Source organism: Thunnus albacares, chromosome 3 (genome assembly GCF_914725855.1).
Source record: "Thunnus albacares chromosome 3, fThuAlb1.1, whole genome shotgun sequence".
NCBI classification, from domain to species: Eukaryota; Metazoa; Chordata; class Actinopteri; order Scombriformes; family Scombridae; genus Thunnus; species Thunnus albacares.
The window spans coordinates 25,668,964-25,686,137 of record NC_058108.1 but is presented as its reverse complement, the minus strand read 5'-3'; the positions used below and the strand labels follow the sequence as shown (position 1 = coordinate 25,686,137).

The 17,174-nt window shown below is 41.0% G+C and overlaps 1 protein-coding gene and 1 long non-coding RNA gene across 6 annotated transcripts in view; one reads left to right on the top strand and one right to left on the bottom strand.

Moving 5' to 3' along the window:
• Positions 1–6,320, top strand: part of fbxw7 (F-box and WD repeat domain containing 7) — a 69,223-nt gene extending 62,903 nt beyond the window's left edge. For all 3 annotated transcript variants that reach the window (XM_044347249.1, XM_044347250.1, XM_044347251.1), the window contains 2 exons: positions 657–867; positions 3,615–6,320. In XM_044347249.1, the coding sequence (XP_044203184.1) occupies positions 657–867; positions 3,615–3,883 (480 nt within the window). In that variant the 3' untranslated portion in view covers positions 3,884–6,320. The remainder of the gene's footprint in view (positions 1–656; positions 868–3,614) is intronic.
• The window catches only part of LOC122979641, a 130,910-nt gene continuing 118,542 nt past the window's right edge, over positions 4,807–17,174 (bottom strand). For all 3 annotated transcript variants that reach the window (XR_006402895.1, XR_006402894.1, XR_006402896.1), the window contains one exon: positions 4,807–5,096. This is a non-coding gene — a long non-coding RNA (uncharacterized LOC122979641). The remainder of the gene's footprint in view (positions 5,097–17,174) is intronic.

Genomic DNA, 17,174 nt, shown 5'->3' with positions numbered 1-17,174 from the left:
AAGTTTGCTAATAGAAACAAAGTAGTCTGTGTAGTAGTGTTCATTTTGTCAGCTTTTTTTTTTTTTAATATAGTCTTAGTGTCAAATGTTTTTATCATATTTCTCAACCTCATCTTGTCAAGTTTTAGTTCACTGAAAGTCTGAGTATTTTAGTCTTATTTCAGTCAGAGAGAAGTAACAATTTAGTCAATAAAGACTGTTGACATTTGAATCTTTTCAGATATATTGAACGTTTCAGTCAATCTAGTCTAGCTAAAAACCATTTTCTGTCATTTTAGTTACCACAGAGACATTAACCTGCCTCAGTTTTTCTGTGGTGAGGCTTGATGTGTCTCTTCAGGCTTGTGGTTTTCTTAACAGCTATTTTTATGGCCACAGTGCTTCCCTTCTGATTAAGCAGTGCATTCTGGGTTGTTGTTTTTTTCTCAGCCTCATTATAATGAAAATGGGGCCCAAATATCAGCTTGTTTTTTCCTCTCAAGCCCTGTTGTCATTATTAACGTTAACGTGCTTTCTGTAAAATGGTTGATTCATTAACTAAATTAACACCGCTGCGTAGATGTTCGTGCCATCAGCTGAACAAGTTAAGGTGACAGTTCTTCTTCTCTTCTCAAAATATTGCCGCGGACTGAACTCTCGATCCTCTCTGTCTTCAGTTTGATGGGATCCACGTAGTGAGCGGCTCATTGGACACGTCTATAAGGGTCTGGGACGTGGAGACGGGCAACTGCATCCACACGCTAACGGGGCATCAGTCCCTCACCAGCGGCATGGAGCTCAAAGACAACATCCTGGTCTCAGGCAACGCAGACTCCACTGTCAAGATCTGGGACATCAAGACGGGCCAGTGCCTGCAAACACTGCAAGGTGAGTCTAACGTACCAGCAGGTTGTCACATCTGCTGTGTGAAACATCTTCTAACAGTTTTTCAGTCGCCCGTCTGCATATTTTTACGCTTCAAGTCATTTCTTCTGTTTCACACGTGTAACTACGGTGTTTGTGTTTATGGCTTTTGCGAAGATACAAGTGTTTCAGAGATTTTTGTTGATGTTTTTATAATTTGTGACTATGTTTATGTGTGAAACATCCATCCTCACCTTTGGAAAAAGCATTAAAATACAACAGAGATCTTTTAATTGTTAATGAGGTAACGGACAAACATGCGTTGTATCATGTTAGCTTGTTAACGTGATATCATACATCACTGCGTTTCCGGCCCATATTACCTCAACAATGCGCTACAGTAGGTAAAATATCACTCTGCATTAATATGTTGATTACAGTTGATTAGTAGTATTGTAGCAAAAGTAGAGATGGTCAGCGAAATGTCAGGTTTAGTGTGAAACTAACTAGTTGCAGTGTAGCAGTTTACTTGCATTCAGCTGTTGCAGAACCATGCAGACGTACAATAAACTGAAAAAAAATACATAGGACATTAAATATGTAACTGTAAGCGTAGAAACAAGACAACAGCAGCTTTGATCAACAACAAAAAGCACACGAGATGAGACTTTGCTTGATACCGACATTCCAATTAAAACCCGTACTTAATGACCTGTTTGTGTGTGTGTGTGTGTGTGTGTATGTGGCAGTACGGAGCCGACACCTTGTGGGCCTGCTGGTAGAGATTACAGTCTCATTTCCTTTGTGTCTGTTTGAATTGTTCCAACTCCATTAGCAGCTCTGGTGCCTCACAGGAAGTTGGAAATCCTTTGCTGAATAGCACCAGCGACCATCAGCACCCCACCCCTAAATGCCCTCATTAGCAAACTACAACCGCGTATGCTGGTCCTACAAACACAGTACACACACACACACACACACTGAACAAAGGGATGCCCCAGTGTGAGCCTTAAGAGAGAGAGAGAGAGGGGTAAGACCCCGGGGGGGAGGATGTTTGTCTGTTCTGTGAAGAGGGAGTGACTACAGTGAAGGGGATGAAGACCGGGGAACTTTGTAGGTCATATAATTAGGTCAGCGGACAATTTCTCCTATTCATTAGTGTGTTTTGATAAGACAATAGGCTGACAACAAGGCCGCCACTGTCAGCTGAGGACCTCAGAGTATAGGTAATGATGGAGCACGCTGCTTTGTTGTGGTAATGGGGAGAGGAGGGAGGAATGTTGGGGGGTTGGCGCAGAGCAGTATTGTCTGCTCGGGTAAATAACGCAGCCTTTGAACTAACCAGAATCAGAAATGGAAAAGATGTGAAAGCTTGTCGACGGCGAGATTTCAACAAATTTCCTCTGCAAGTGGTTTTTGTGAAAGCGGAAAAGAAAATTAAACGTGTCTGAAATGAAATAGCTGCTATAGCAACCTCGGTAAAGCAGTTCATTTGGCAGCACTTGATTCCGTGCTTGTTTGTGTTTTCGTGTCACCCTGATTGATTTTAATTAAGATATCATTTTCCAAGCCGTCAGGGAAATCTTAAGTCACGGCGCACGTACAGTCACAAATAAAGTCACCTCGATGTAGGCAGCGCAGCCGCCATCTTCGCTTCGACTGTGTGGCCTCCTGCCAGCTGCCAGCACACAAACACACCAGTCGTAGGTGAAGCTGAGCCGCTTAGCCTCCATGACAGTGACAGGCCAGAGCTCTGGCATCTCGCTACAACCCGCTGTAAAGCCTCCCGTCGGCAGGAAGACCTTACCAGACTGTCAAAACAGCTTCAGGGAGAAAAAAAGAGCCTAGTTTCCAGGCTTGTAGAGGGTTTTGTTTTCTGTAGCTGTTGTCTTTACGCCACTACTCTCCTTCCTTTTCATATTCACTTACACCACTTGTCTGCCCACTCTATTACTATTATCTATAACAAATGCCTATTTTTGACATATTTTTACTAGGAACTTGAAGTCCCTTTTGCACGTTCTTCTTTGCATTTTCACCACAAGTTAATTGGACCGAAAACTGACAGCCTTTTTGAGATGTAACTTTTTTTTTTTTGCACATAACACAACAACGACAACACAGCATCATCATCATGTTTTTGTAATTTGCTGCTGCATGTTTGACACAAAGGTAGAAATAGAGACTGAAGAAATGCTCGGAAATCAAGACCCCTGCGTCCGAAGTAGCAACGAACTGCTTATTTTTTCCACTTTGTGCTTTAGTTTGGAACCGCAATGAATTCACCACGTTAAAGTTTTGTTTTGCTTGCTCACTCTTTTACTTCTAGTTTCAAAGTCTACATAGAATTCTGATCCATACTCCTAATTTTGATTCTGCTGGCAAACAGTGCTCGCTTACTATGTAAATAAATGCAGCCTCAAGGTTTGTGTTTGAGAAGATAGTGCAGCGGTACAAAGAATTTTTCAGGGACAAGAACTATTAACCTTTATGACAAAATAGTTCCTGGAACTAAGGAGCCTCAGGAACTAAAAGTTTGTTTTATTGTTTACATTTTCACCATGTCTAAAAAAAAAAAACTTGAATATGATGCAAATTAGACTGTGGCTTAAAAACTGACATTATTTGGAACACAAGGGACTTTTTCTAGCAGAGGAACTTAATTTAAACCCTGGTTTCTAAAAAGTTCCTAAAAACGGTACCTGAAAAAGTTCCCTGCTGTGAAAATGTGTTTGAAACTCTAACCCATGTGTGTGTTTCTTTGTGTTCAGGTCCCCACAAGCACCAGAGCGCCGTCACGTGCCTGCAATTCAACAAGAACTTTGTCATCACCAGCTCGGACGATGGCACGGTCAAACTGTGGGACCTGAAGACGGGCGAGTTTATCCGTAACCTGGTGACTCTGGAGAGCGGTGGCAGCGGCGGTGTGGTGTGGCGCATCCGGGCCTCCAACACCAAGCTGGTGTGTGCGGTTGGAAGCCGCAACGGCACAGAGGAGACCAAGCTGCTGGTGCTGGACTTTGACGTGGACATGAAGTGAGAGGGGACGCAGTGGGGAAGCATGAAGACAGCAAACCGTGGAGAGGAAGGAATAGAGAGGGAGCGAGATGAGGCACCTAGAAACCAGAGGGCCCCAAAGCCCAGAACTCTTCACCCAAACTCGCAAATCTACAACCACCACCACCAACAGTGGGCTGTCCTGTCCTCTACCATTACCTTCCCCGTCCCCTTTTGGGCAAATGTTACTGACAAAAGCCACAGACCCTCACATGTGTTCAGCCCCTGCTTTTGACCCCCCCCCCCTACCACCAGTACGAGGTGGAGTCGGAGGGGATCGGGCTGGAAACGGGGCAGGGGGGAGGAGGGGTGGGGGGGCGGCGCACGACCGATCTGTCCCCCGATTGGCTGGGAGAAAGAAGAGGAAGGAAGGAACGACTGACAACGACTGAACTCTTCTGAAGTGACTCTCCACCCTTTCGGTTAGGGGGCAGCTTCGCACAGAGACTTGGTTTCGCTCAAGCCGGACAGATTTTGAGATGTACAGAGATATATTATTTTTTAAAAGACCCCCCCCAACACACAACCCCCTCCCTTCCCCCCCTCCCCCCCCCTCCCATCAGTGCGCGCCCACAAACACACACACATACACTCAAGCGGCCAACCGCAAAGTGGTAAACATTGACCTTAGGATACGATTGAGGAATGTGGGAGACGTTTTAGAGATGAATTTCCACACACACACACACACACACACACACACACAGTTACACCTGAAGAGCTGCTTGATGTAGAGGAGAGAAAGCGATTGGCTTCCAGACGTGAAGGGTTCAGCCTGTAATCAGGCTCGTTTCTTGTCACTCCATTTCCGTTCTTATTGTTCTCCACTCGGTTCCTGTAGTTTTGATTTCTTGACGATATCGCACACAAACACAACTGTGAATTTCAATACCATTTTGGTTTATCATATGAAAGGGGTTTCTCTTTTGTTGTTGTTTTTTTTTTTTTTTTTTTTTTTTCTTTCCTCGTCGTTGCCAACAGCAACAAATCCCAGTATTAGAACCCACTCTGTTTAGGTTTGCTGTCATTATGTCACAAGGGTTTTTTTTTTTTTTTTTTTTGTCTTTTCATTTGAGTTGTTTGTTCTTCCTTTCTGTTTTCTACATACCTGGGTTTGGGGCTCCGTCTCCACATAAACATCAATGCTGTCCAGAATTTTTCAGAGTTTAGCTGGGGTGGTTTCCTCGATGCCAGTGCTGTGAGGAGAGGAAGTAAAGTTTCTTAGCTCTAAGCGCTGTGGATTATTGCCCCTGCTCCCCCTCCAGCCCCATCCCCTTTAGTGTTTTCCCCCAGTGGCCAAACTGTATTTATGCTGCTAGATGAATGGGGGGAAAAAAAAAAAGAGATGGAACTTTTACTTGCTGTGACGTTTTAGTCCCAGGCGAAATTCCAAATTGAACTCTATATGTTTGGACTTTAAGACACAGAGAAAAACAAACGATGACAAAAGATAACATCCAACATTTTTGTTTTATTTTGTCTGTTTTTGCCACTGAAACTTGAGCCAAACGTGCCTCTACGAGGCTGAGAGGAGGGAGCGTGTCCGACAGATACTGACGGGATTGCCTGCAGAGAGGAAACAAGGGGGGGGATGTACACTGTTGGCGTGCGTGTGTGTGCGTGCATGAGTGCGTGTGTTAGCGTGTTAATGGGCAACTTGTAAACACATTCCTTGGGACAACGCTCTTTCAGCCTGTTCTTTGGGGAAATGTACAAATGCTGTGTGGACTGGCAAAGAAAAAAAAAAAAAACTAGCAGATGTATCGATTTTAACACGTGAATGAAAGAAACTGTCCGTATCCGTGTGTGATTGTTGTTCCATTCAAAGATGTCTGAAGCAACAGAGGAGACCATCACAAGCATCAACTGACAGGGAGAGCTGCCAGGAGTCTTAGTGTTACATGTGTTGCAGTTAAAATCACCGGGGCGGCTGCTCTGCAGTGGTAGCAGCCTCATGGATTGTCAGTGGGAAAAATAAAAACACAAAGGCAACAAAGGTGAACAGAAAACATTGTAGCCAAAACGAAAAATCGTCTCAATCTCCAAGAGTCACAACTCAAGCTGAACTGTGAAAGTGGTATAACACTGTATATTAAAAAAGAAAAAAAGAAAACAATCTTGCTCTATCTCCTCGTTGTTTTCTCCATCTGTTTAATTTATGATCTGGTTTGAGAAATCAGATTTGTTGCAGGTGTTTTATTTTTTCAGTTCATGTAAACTGCCTGGCAAAAAAGAAAACAGACAGAAAAAACCTTAAAGGGATTGTGTATTTGTTTGATTCACTTAGAATTTTATTTTCTTATAACTTAAGTGCAATAAAATGTGGGTTTTTCTTTTTTCATTTCAAGCATATCAGTTGTCTGTTTTTGTTACCTGTGTGAAGGCATCTTATATGTTCAATAAAGCTAATTATTTGGTTATGTACATCCACGAGGGAATAATTTTAATATTTACCGCAGTGCAGGTTTATCCTATCGTCCAAATTTATCCTATCGAGTCATTTTATAATGGAGCCAAAACCTGTTAGTGTTTATCAGGTTAAATTCTACACATTGAGCAGGTGTGTCTTCCCTTTGAGCATAAGGCTGCATTTCAATACACTGTACTGATCCTTAAAGTTTATTTAAATTGCCCAATACAGTAGAAAGTTAGTTTTTATAGGCTCATGACACCAACAGTTCAACTACAACCTCAGTTCTGTGTCTTATAGCACATTGCAGGATAATTATTTAAGTCATTTGTCAAGTTAAAACCAAACATTTTTTGATTCTAGCTTCTTAAAAGTGAGGCTTGCTGTCTTGTTTATATCATCATAAATTGAATATCTTTGTGTTTTGGACTGTTTAGCGGACAAACCAAGCAATTAGAAAGTATCGCCGTGGCCTCTGGGAACTTTTGATTGACTATTGTCACGCTCATTTCACAATTTTTGGACATTTAATAGACTAAATGATTTATTAGTTATTAAAATAATTGTTAGTTGCAGCCCTAAACTCGGGGCCATGAGTCAAGGAAGAAGTTAAACCTTAAATATTGCGGAAAAATCTATCCTGTGACAGTCAAATATACATAGCAATATTCTACAGTTACTGTCCATCGCTATCTGTATGTATAATTTGATACATATCAAAATCTAGGCTCATATTAAAAATATGTAAAAATCTTCCAATAACACATTTATAAGAAGATTGTGCAGCCTTGATAGAAGTATATATTGTCTTCCTTTTAGTTTTTTTATTGTGCAATGCTCTTTGGCTTCTCCTAAAAACTATGACTTAAAGTAGATCGAAGAAGCAGCCAAAAGATTTGGTCACATTAGGAATCATGTTTTTGAATCTTTGTGTCTATCAAGAAGTCTGATTTTATTGAAAGAGATGAATCTGCTCCATGAAAACATGTCAGCGGGATATTTATGCTGTTTAGTCCTTCATTTAATACTAAATTTATGCGATTTTTAGCCTCACTGAAGCCAGAACAGAAGAACGTGCTGTCGTCTTTCTGCTCTCAGCTGTATCTAAAGCACTACGGAGGTGACTGGGGAGCAATTTGAATGTGACCCTCTAGTTTTATTTTTTTTTTCTTTTTCCGCTCAGTGTCAATTATATCCAGACCGTTATCTGTCATGAGCCCACACAGCACACTGTAGCAGCAATAACAGTCTATGCTGCGCTGCGGATTCCCTCCCGCCTGTTGCCTAGCGATGGCTCGTCTCTGGCCCGGCCGTGCAGCTCAGTGTGCACTCGCAGTATAAACGGCATTGTGAGGAAGCAGTGAGGGCTGTACATCCTCACATGAATGGACGCGTGGGGGAGTTTCCACTTTGGTTGGCAAGGTTACTCTGTGCGCCTGTTTGTTCCCAGGCTCCACTCGTGTGTTGTGTAAGCGGCAGCTCTGCTCCACTGGCTGATCATGGAGGATATTAATAGACCTTTTTGTTTTTTTTGTTTGGAACAGAATATTTGTTAATAAATATGTTTCTAGTTTCATACGCAGACGCAAAATGCTACAACTAATCTATGATGTACAGCTGAAACACTGACTACACATTGATAATACATTAGATTAATTGTTCCAGTTATTTTTCAAGAAAACATATCAAACATTCACGATTTATTGCTTTTCTCAGTTTTATATCATTCTAAATTTAATATCTTTTTGTTTTGAACTACTGGTTGGACAAAAAGACATTTGAAGACGTTACCTTGGGCTCAACTTTATCTTAGACAAAGCAGTTAATAGAGAAAACACTGGTGTAGAAAGTACTCAGATCCTTTACTCAAGTAAAAGTACTAATACCAAAATGTAAAAGTTCTCCGTTACAAGGGACATTTCCGCGTTTCAAATCCCACAAGTAAAAGTAGAGGAATAATATCAGCTAAATATACAAAAGTAGAAGTACTCATGTTGGAGAAAAATGACGCCTGTGACTATAATTATATAATATTATATAATTACTGATGCATCAATGCATTAGCAGCATTTTACTGTTGGAGCTGGTCCATGTGGAGCTAGTTTGAACTCATTTACATACAGTTCAGTCATTTAGTCAAGTGGCTCTCAACCTAGGGGTCGGGCCCCTCCAAAGGGTCACAAAACAAATCTGAAGGGTCATGAGATGATTAATGAGGGTTGGATGGAATAAAAAAAAAAAGTTCTTTTACACATTTTTCCATTCTTATTGTTTTCTGTAATATTTAAGAGTTTTTTTTAAACGGGATATTGGATCATTTTATCTATTCGGGCCTCAAATGACTAAATTCATAGAAGTTTAGAGGGAAAACGTCTCTTTGGTGAAACAGCCAACAACTCACAGACATCTGAAACTAGATGCTGCTTTTATGTAAGAGCTCACAAGCCAAAAATGTTTGGAGCCAACAAACTGCTGTATTTTATGAATGTCTCATATGATTTTTATGTACAGTTTGAAAAGTAACTATCTGTCAGATAAATATCGTCGAGTAAAAAAGTAAAATATTTCCCTCTGAAATGTTTTGGAGTAAGAGTATAAAATATTAAGTTATCTACAAGTACCTGTAAACTGTAAAAGTACAGTACTTGAGTAGCTGAAGCTTAACTATATTTGTAAAAATAAAACGTTCTCAGAGAACATTTTTAAGGATTCATACACTGTAACAAACAAGATTATCTGGAGTAGAAGACACTGATAGATCTCCACAGGCGATCCTTTAATGAACTTAATTTTAGGAAGTGATGAATCATCTCATTCCTCGAGGTTATTAGCCATTTATCTACCTTACACTCTACTGCCTCGATTGCGCTGCACTTCCTCTTGATGAATGAATGTTCCTCTCGCTTCTAGCCGCTCAAGCGAACCACGTCTGCCGTTGCCCTCAGCACTAACTCACCCGGCGACAAACAAACAACGCAGTGGACATGAGAGATGGAAACAAACGAGGGATGCTCCCTTTCACCGAGCAGAATTTGATGGTATGGGAAGCATTTAACGGGTTTGGATGTCAAGATAAAAGAGGTGGAGAGGGGAGCTCCCACACCTCATTTCATATCCCTCCATCTCTTTGTTCAGTAATCCTGCCCTGCAGCATTGTGGCTCTTCTCACTGCCAGCAGATTCTCAAAGGGCTGTAGCATTAGTGGTAGTGTTCCACGTCTCTGCTTAATCCTATTTTGGACCTTTGTTGTAGCCTGAGAACTGATAAAAAGGAAAAAGGACTTAATCGCTGTCATTGGATAATGTGGAATGGCGTTACAGTATTGTAGCTCAGCATTGATCTGCACACACACACACACATACTGTAGGTCTAAAATGTCTTTGTTTCCTCCATGAGCTGATGTTGGTGTCAGCTATTAATCTTGACGGTTGCCCTCTGGATAAGCACATACATTTAAGGCTGTAAGGTCAGCGGGATCACTCCCTTGTGGCTGAGAGTGTGTGTGTGTATGTGTGAGATAGAGAGAGAGAGAGAGTCCAGCTCTGACAAGTCTGACCTTTTTCTCCTTTTCACTCGTCTTGCACCAGAAAAAAAAAAACAAAAAGCTGCAGTTCATGAAAACCTATTGAAATGCCAGATTTGTCATTTGTAAAATTGGAAAATTCGAATGAATTCCTGCATTTGATCACTGCTCAGCCGCACATCAAATCACATCTTGTGTTTCGTAATGAGATGTGTCAGAGGCATTCCCGAGTACAATAATCCTGTACAAGAAAGCTAGAAGCAGAAATATTCATTCACCTTTTCTCTCTTTTTTAAAAAGAAAAAAAATCAGGTGCAGTTAATAACACCCGGCTGTATATGAGGCAGATCAGACCAGCTCGATCTCTTTGATTGCCTTGATGGGATTCATGCCTGACTGCCACCTCTTCAGTATCAAGAACCTGACAGCAGGAGGTAAAACTGCAGGGGTCGTTCGTTCAATCATGTAATTGTCAGTCCCGTGGACCTCCAACGCAAAACGTGTATTTTATATTATAGTCAAGACTCCAGTATCTCAATAAACTATCAAACATATCAAGCTGAACTAATGAGAAATATATAAAATAATGTAGGAGACATCAAAAAAATGTTTTTCGCTCTAAAAGATACATCTACACAAATATGGCATCTTTTAATATTTCAACCAGTACATACAGAAAGTGGCTTCTTCATTCGTCCTGATTGGTGCAGTTTCCCAAACACTGTGACCTCTTTTTTGGGGGCGTTCACATGTCGATGTCACCCGAGGGTCATCCAGGTCACGTGTGACTCTGATGACCGTCATGTGAGTCACGTGAATAATGGTGTGATTTGGTATAAAGCTGCCTGGGGAAAGAAGACGTCAGGACGATATTATCTGTGATGGAGTACTTCTAGTAATCCTGTGACCTGGGTGACTAAAGGTATCTTTACGTTATCCCGGACGATCGCAGCAGACAGTCATGAGAGAGACGTGGTCAAACGTTCACTGTGAGACGTGTCCACTAACCGATTTACAGCTTCTGTGACTGAAGACAGTTTGCATCACAGTTCTGACAGTTTCGTAAATTTAAGACCAAAATCCCACAATAAGGCTGCTACGACCAACAAACCAACTAACTGGAATACAACATGAAGCGACCGAGCTGTAACTACCACTGCTTGAAGCTGAAGTCAACTCTGAAGTGCTGGATGTTTAAATGCAATGTCACCAACTCCAAAAAGTCCCTGGCTCCAAATGACTCCCATTCAACTTCTTTCTAGAACTACAAAGTCAGTCATTTTTTTCGGTCATTATGGTCTCAATGAGAAGTCCAACAGGAAGTCTGCTGGCTCGGCCAATGGAAGTTTCAGACGCGCTGGAGAAGGACTCTAGTGCACATGCTCTATGGGCCCAAAAACACTGAAACATAACAAAGCCCTCAGAAACATGGTAGACTGTTTTTATTCCACATCCAGTTCTCCTTGATACATCCATCTTTATATACAGTCTATGGAGGTAATACAGGATACACCGGTCAACACTGTAAGCATCAGTTTTGGGGGGAAAGTGCCAAAGCCATGTTGCTTTGGTTCATGTTTGAAAGTTGATGATGATGTATATTTAATTTCTATCCACATCATAATACAACAGTTCATCAGACATTCATCACACAACCTGAAAAGCCTCAAAGCTCATATTGTGCAGTCTTACAGATTATATTTTATTAGACACATGAAACTGCAAGATCGCTGTTATCACACAGTGTGTGTCAATTGACACAGAGCTTAAAGCTATTGTGCAGGAATTTAACATATAAATGAACATCCGTTACATTCAAGCCGTTGCCAAACGAGTTCACACAATGCTGATGAATCCTATCACCAGATAAATCTCTCTGTGGTTCACAGTATACAGGGTTTTTAAATCTGGTGTCTGTGGCGACATTCCAGCGCCGGCTGGATGAACGAATGCACACCAGAGACTTTCACCAGCCCAGCGCCTAACTTCTGATTAGCTCTCTGCTAACTTGAATGGGGATAAAATAATTTAATCATGTGGCTCTTCTAGACTTTCCAAATGTTATCGGACTGAATGGATCAAATTCTGACAGTGCATTGAGTCATTTCGCAGAGGTTGTGTGACTTTCAAAACAATTAATCTGCTGTTTTACAGCAGCAACAGTAGCGATGGAGCAGGCTACGGAGGAGCCTATGATGTAAGCATGTCAACGGTGTTTTTGTAATTACTCTCACTACCAGAAGGGGGAGACAAAAGTTCCCCACTGCAGGTTTAAAGGTTCGGAGAAATATCATTTCCGAACTTACTCTTTGTACTGTAGATACTTTTGGTTTTATTTGCTCAGTCTGTAATTTAAATGAAACCAGAGGTAACTTTAAATTAAGGGCTGGAACGAGCAGATATAGGACATATGTCTGATGTTGGAGTCTGGAAAAATGTCGGATCTAATGAGGCTACGCACCAAAGGAGAAATTTAAGGGGAATGTTCAAATCATTAAAGTGACTATTAAGATCATACTGGATCTGGTGAAACCGATGCTGCCGTTGATATCGCCTCGTTTCATTCTGCTTCCATTTGTTTAAATTTAAATCACGTTGACCCACTGATCTACTGTGAACTTTATAATGATTGTTCAGGACAAGCTAGGGCTGCAATTAATGATTTTTTTTTCATTATTAATTCTTCTGTTGATTATTTTTCCAATTAATTGTTCCAGAAATAGTGAAAAATGCTGATGTGCTCGTTTTGTGTGACCAACAGTACAAAACCCTAAGATATTCAATTCACGCAGATATAAAACTGACAAAATTTGAGAAGTTGGAACTGTCATATGTTTGGCTTTTGTCTTGATAAATGACTAAATCAATGAATCAGCTGGTTGTTAATTCACAGTAATTCCCTAATCGTTTCAGCAGTAGGACTAGTGTTTTGCTAATGACCTCTCTCAGTATTGTGACCTTTGGTTTGTAGGATTTAAAGGTGGTAAAGTGAGTGTGTGTGTGTGTGTGTGTGTGTGTGTGTGTGTGTGTGTGTGTGTGTGTGTGTGTGTGTGTTCTCAGAGCGCGGCGGACTGTAAAGGAGCATTCGGCTTCACGCTACAACAGAGCCCATCTGCAACACTCGTGTGCGTAGGCGGCAAGAGTATGGCAGGGGAGGATGCCAGCACATACTGCTATGGAGAGGGCACACACACACACACCCGACTATCCAGCACCACCTGTCTCACTTGGGTAACTGATGAGCACAAGGTGTGCGACGGTGTGTGCTCTCATTTATCTGCAGAGGAGATGAGTAAGCAAATTCACCTGTGGTGTCGTCCTCAAGTGTTAATTATGCGGTCAATTTTCTGCAACAGAGGACAGAATGGGTGAGCACTTTAGAGACAGATTTATTATGTTTGTATGAATATGGAGGAGAAAAAAAAATCTCAAGGATTTAAGTGATTTGAGATTTTAAAAATGCAGTTAAGTTGGTTTTTTAATGTAGTGCAGTTGTGTGCTCCTGTTTGTGTGCGCGGAGGTTGTTGCTGGTGCTTTCATGTGCCTGCCTTCGCCCGCTGTGGCTTGGCAGGGAGACACTGCCGCTGACAGCTACTGAGCAGGAGAGTGCCGCAGGCAGAGCTGGGGCATGACAAACCCTTCTGGAGCACGCTTATGACTCAACGGAGTCCGGATGCAAAAACTGCTTCCTAATGTTCTGACCTCCTGCATAATTTTTAAACTATGTGTGTCCCATACTGATATTTTTTTAACCCTTCAAAAGGATAATTCCAGGGTTTTTTTTAATGGTTTGGGCCATCACTTCTATTAGTTATGATAAAATTCTACTCACCAAAGTGTGGATAAGACCCTTTTTATTTTACAGGTGCACGAGACCCCGACACTGACGAGACAGTAAGACGGTTAGAACATGAAAGAAGCTGCTCCCGAAGAGTAAAGATTTATTTTGAGTTTTGTCTGCATCTAAAATTGAACCACTAACAAAGCACCGCTAGTTCTGGCCAGCATGAAACGGCTCGCCAGAGGAACTGGGCCAGTCGACAGCCACAAAGAGAACGAGAGCAACAAGTTCATGCTGTGTTGGACCGCGAAGGTGAATCTGTTCCCCTCACCAATCCAACAGGCAACAACAATGCCAATACTCGTGTTCGTCTGGCAGCTTCGGAGTCTCCAGGCTAATCAGCTGGCCCGTTCTCCAACATAAGAGGCACCTGGTTGCCGTGATCAAAAGTAATTGCTGAGATCTGCGACCACGGAGACATCAAAGTCATGAGGTCAAAAGCAGTCAGACGATAACGCGGGTTGTGAACAAGCCAGCAGTTTAGCCAGATTAGTTAACCACTTTATTTGGCAGTGAACTCGAACCTGAGTGCATCCAAAAAAAATATTGTATTGATAATAATCCCTCACTGCACAGGAAAACTGAGCACACACAACTAAGACAACTACAGTACAGGAGGTCAAGTTTGAACCACGAAGTCAGTCTGAGATGGATGTTTACAAAAATTATACTTTTTTAATTTGTTTTTTCCTCTTTTGAATAGGTTTGACTAACCTGAGGATTTGTTTAAAACCTGAATGATCACTTAGTGACTGAACTGGGTTGGTACACACCAGTATAAAGTACAGAGTAGAAAACCTGCAAAAATGTCTTTGTAATAAGTTAAAAACAAGTACAATCAATAACAAAAATGGAAAAAACTTCAATAATCATGCTGATTGTGAAGAACCTTCAATGTTTTTAATGGATTATGTGCCTTTGCATCTCTGACACTCAGACAGAGTCATTTGCACGGGATCAACTACTTATTTTATGCACAGCTGGCACGGCAAGGATACTTCCATTTATTATTTAAATCTTCCAACACAGCACCAGGACGGTAATTGACCTTCTACACACTAATGAGCAGATCCAAATGATTCAAAGTTTATGCAGTGAGGTCATTTGTAGTACATCAACCGACTTTTTTACTCAAAGAAAATCTCCAAGAGTCATTTTGAGATGGTTCACAGTACCAGCAGCCTTTTTATCCAAACTCACCCATGATCACGTAAATTAACTCCATTAGTTCCAATGTTATCATTACGGATAAATAATGGCCAAAACTACAAAAATAAATCAGAATAAATCAGATTTTCTTCTTTTTTAGATGAAGCGAGATTCAAAAATCATTCAAGTGTGTAAGTGAAATAAATGAAGAAAATGCTTAAAATTACTTTATCTAGGATGAATATCATCAAGACAGAGAGGAAGAAAGCAATGGAGCAGCTACCGGAAATACCTTTAATACCAGGACACTAATTCTACTCACCATCTGCAAAATACTGTGCAGCACTGATTCCCAAGACTACCATTTTCATCATGATCACACTTTTCCCCACGGAGGAACGCTTCCATCCAACTTGGGACCAATACCAGACTGCAAATGACTCCTGTCAAGTGTTGCAGTGTACCAGTATGATTATTATCCTCTTAGAGGTCACAGCAGCATTGAATTAGTTTAATACACGTGTTCAAATTAATTTCTGGAGCATCAATACATGCAAAAGCAAGTCAAAGCGCTTCGCATGGTGATATAACAATAAAAAAAGAGTTTAAAACATAGATACACGCAAACTGAAAGCTGGAAGATTGTGCGAACTTCAAATCAGCAGGCAGGCTGCTCCAGACTTTAGGTGCATTAACGCTGATTCCTCCATCGCCAAATTTAGAATGAGCTCTGGGAATCTGGAGGTGACATCTGTCTTCTGACCTCAGAAATCTGTTGAGCTGATAAATTGGAGGCATTTTAGACATATAATCTGCAGCCAGACCATTAAGAACCAGGAGCATGATCTTAAAGTCAATTCTGTGACTAACACATAGCCAGTGGAGATGTTTGAGAGTGTTATGGCTCATATTGTCAGTCCCAGTCAGGATAATATGGCCGATGAATGGTTTGTGAAGAATAACCAGCGAGAAGGAGAACTGCGGTAATCTAGATGATGGTTTGGAAAAGAGTCAATCTAACTTGGATAGAGAGCATTGAATGATTTTAAACATTTAACAGCATATTTGACAAAAATATTTAAAGGAACAGCTGGATGTTTTTGTGTTGTTGCAGAGAGTTAGATGAGAAGATCGATATCATTCTCTCTCCTGTGTGTTGCCGGAAGCTAATAAGATAATGCCAGAGGGTGATTTGATTAGTTTGGCAAAGAAACAGTTGCACTCAAAACCACAGATTATTGTTTTTACATTTCAAACATAATAAACTGTTAATTGATCTCACGCCCCAATGAAAACCGGTGTGGTGTATGACATCTACAGCATCGATTAGTTGTCAACTATTAAATGATCGTTTTGAGTCATTTTTTAATCATTTTTAAAGAAAATAAAATCCAAATTCTCTTCTTCCAGCTTCTCAAATGTGAATATTTCCTCTATGACCGTAAACTAGATATCTTTGGGTTGTGGACTGTTGGATGGGACAAAACAAAACATTTGAGGACGTCATCTCGTGCTTTGGGAAACAGTGATTGACATGTTTCGCCATTTTCTGACATTTTATCCACCAAACAACTAATTGATTAACTGAGGAAATAATCGACAGATTAATCGATAGTAAAAAATAATCATTAGTTGCAGCTGTGGGGAACTCTACATTGTAGAAACAAGGACCCTGAATGAAACTGAATGAACAGCAGAAACAGACATCAGCTGTCTGTGAACACCAGACCGAAACTGAACACAGCATCGACTGGGAAGGAGTCAGGGGGCAGCCAGAGAAAGATCACGGAGGCCATCCTCGATCAGAGACGGGGGTTATCATCTTTCATCTATTTATACTATAGTGACTAAAGATTCAAACTTAGAGGTATTTATAGTTGTGCATTAAGGGGTCATAACGCAGCTTCAAAGCTTATGTATCTGCCATAGCGGACATGCACCTCCTAAAAAAAATATAAAGACCACAGCAGCTATGAGATACCACATGAAGACTGCTATAACTGTAATAGGTCAGCTTGAGCTGCTCATGTTTTCTCCCACAAGTTGGATTGTCAACATAAAAGATTGTTAACAGCATGGACAACAACAAGTTGAAGAAAGGCTCAGTAACACATATCTAGCAAAGATACTGCAAACCTTCTGCTTGCTGCTGTCTATCACAGTGAATGAAACAACACAGTTACACAGCAGAAGTCTGTTTAGTAGTGAAACAAGGTGAATATTCCCATTGCTGATCTATATCAGGGTCTATAATTAATGGGCGATATGGCCTGATCATGTACAATACATCCGTCTGGTGTTGCGCTGGCGATGAACTATGAATGAAAACCTACACTTTAGTTATTATGGTA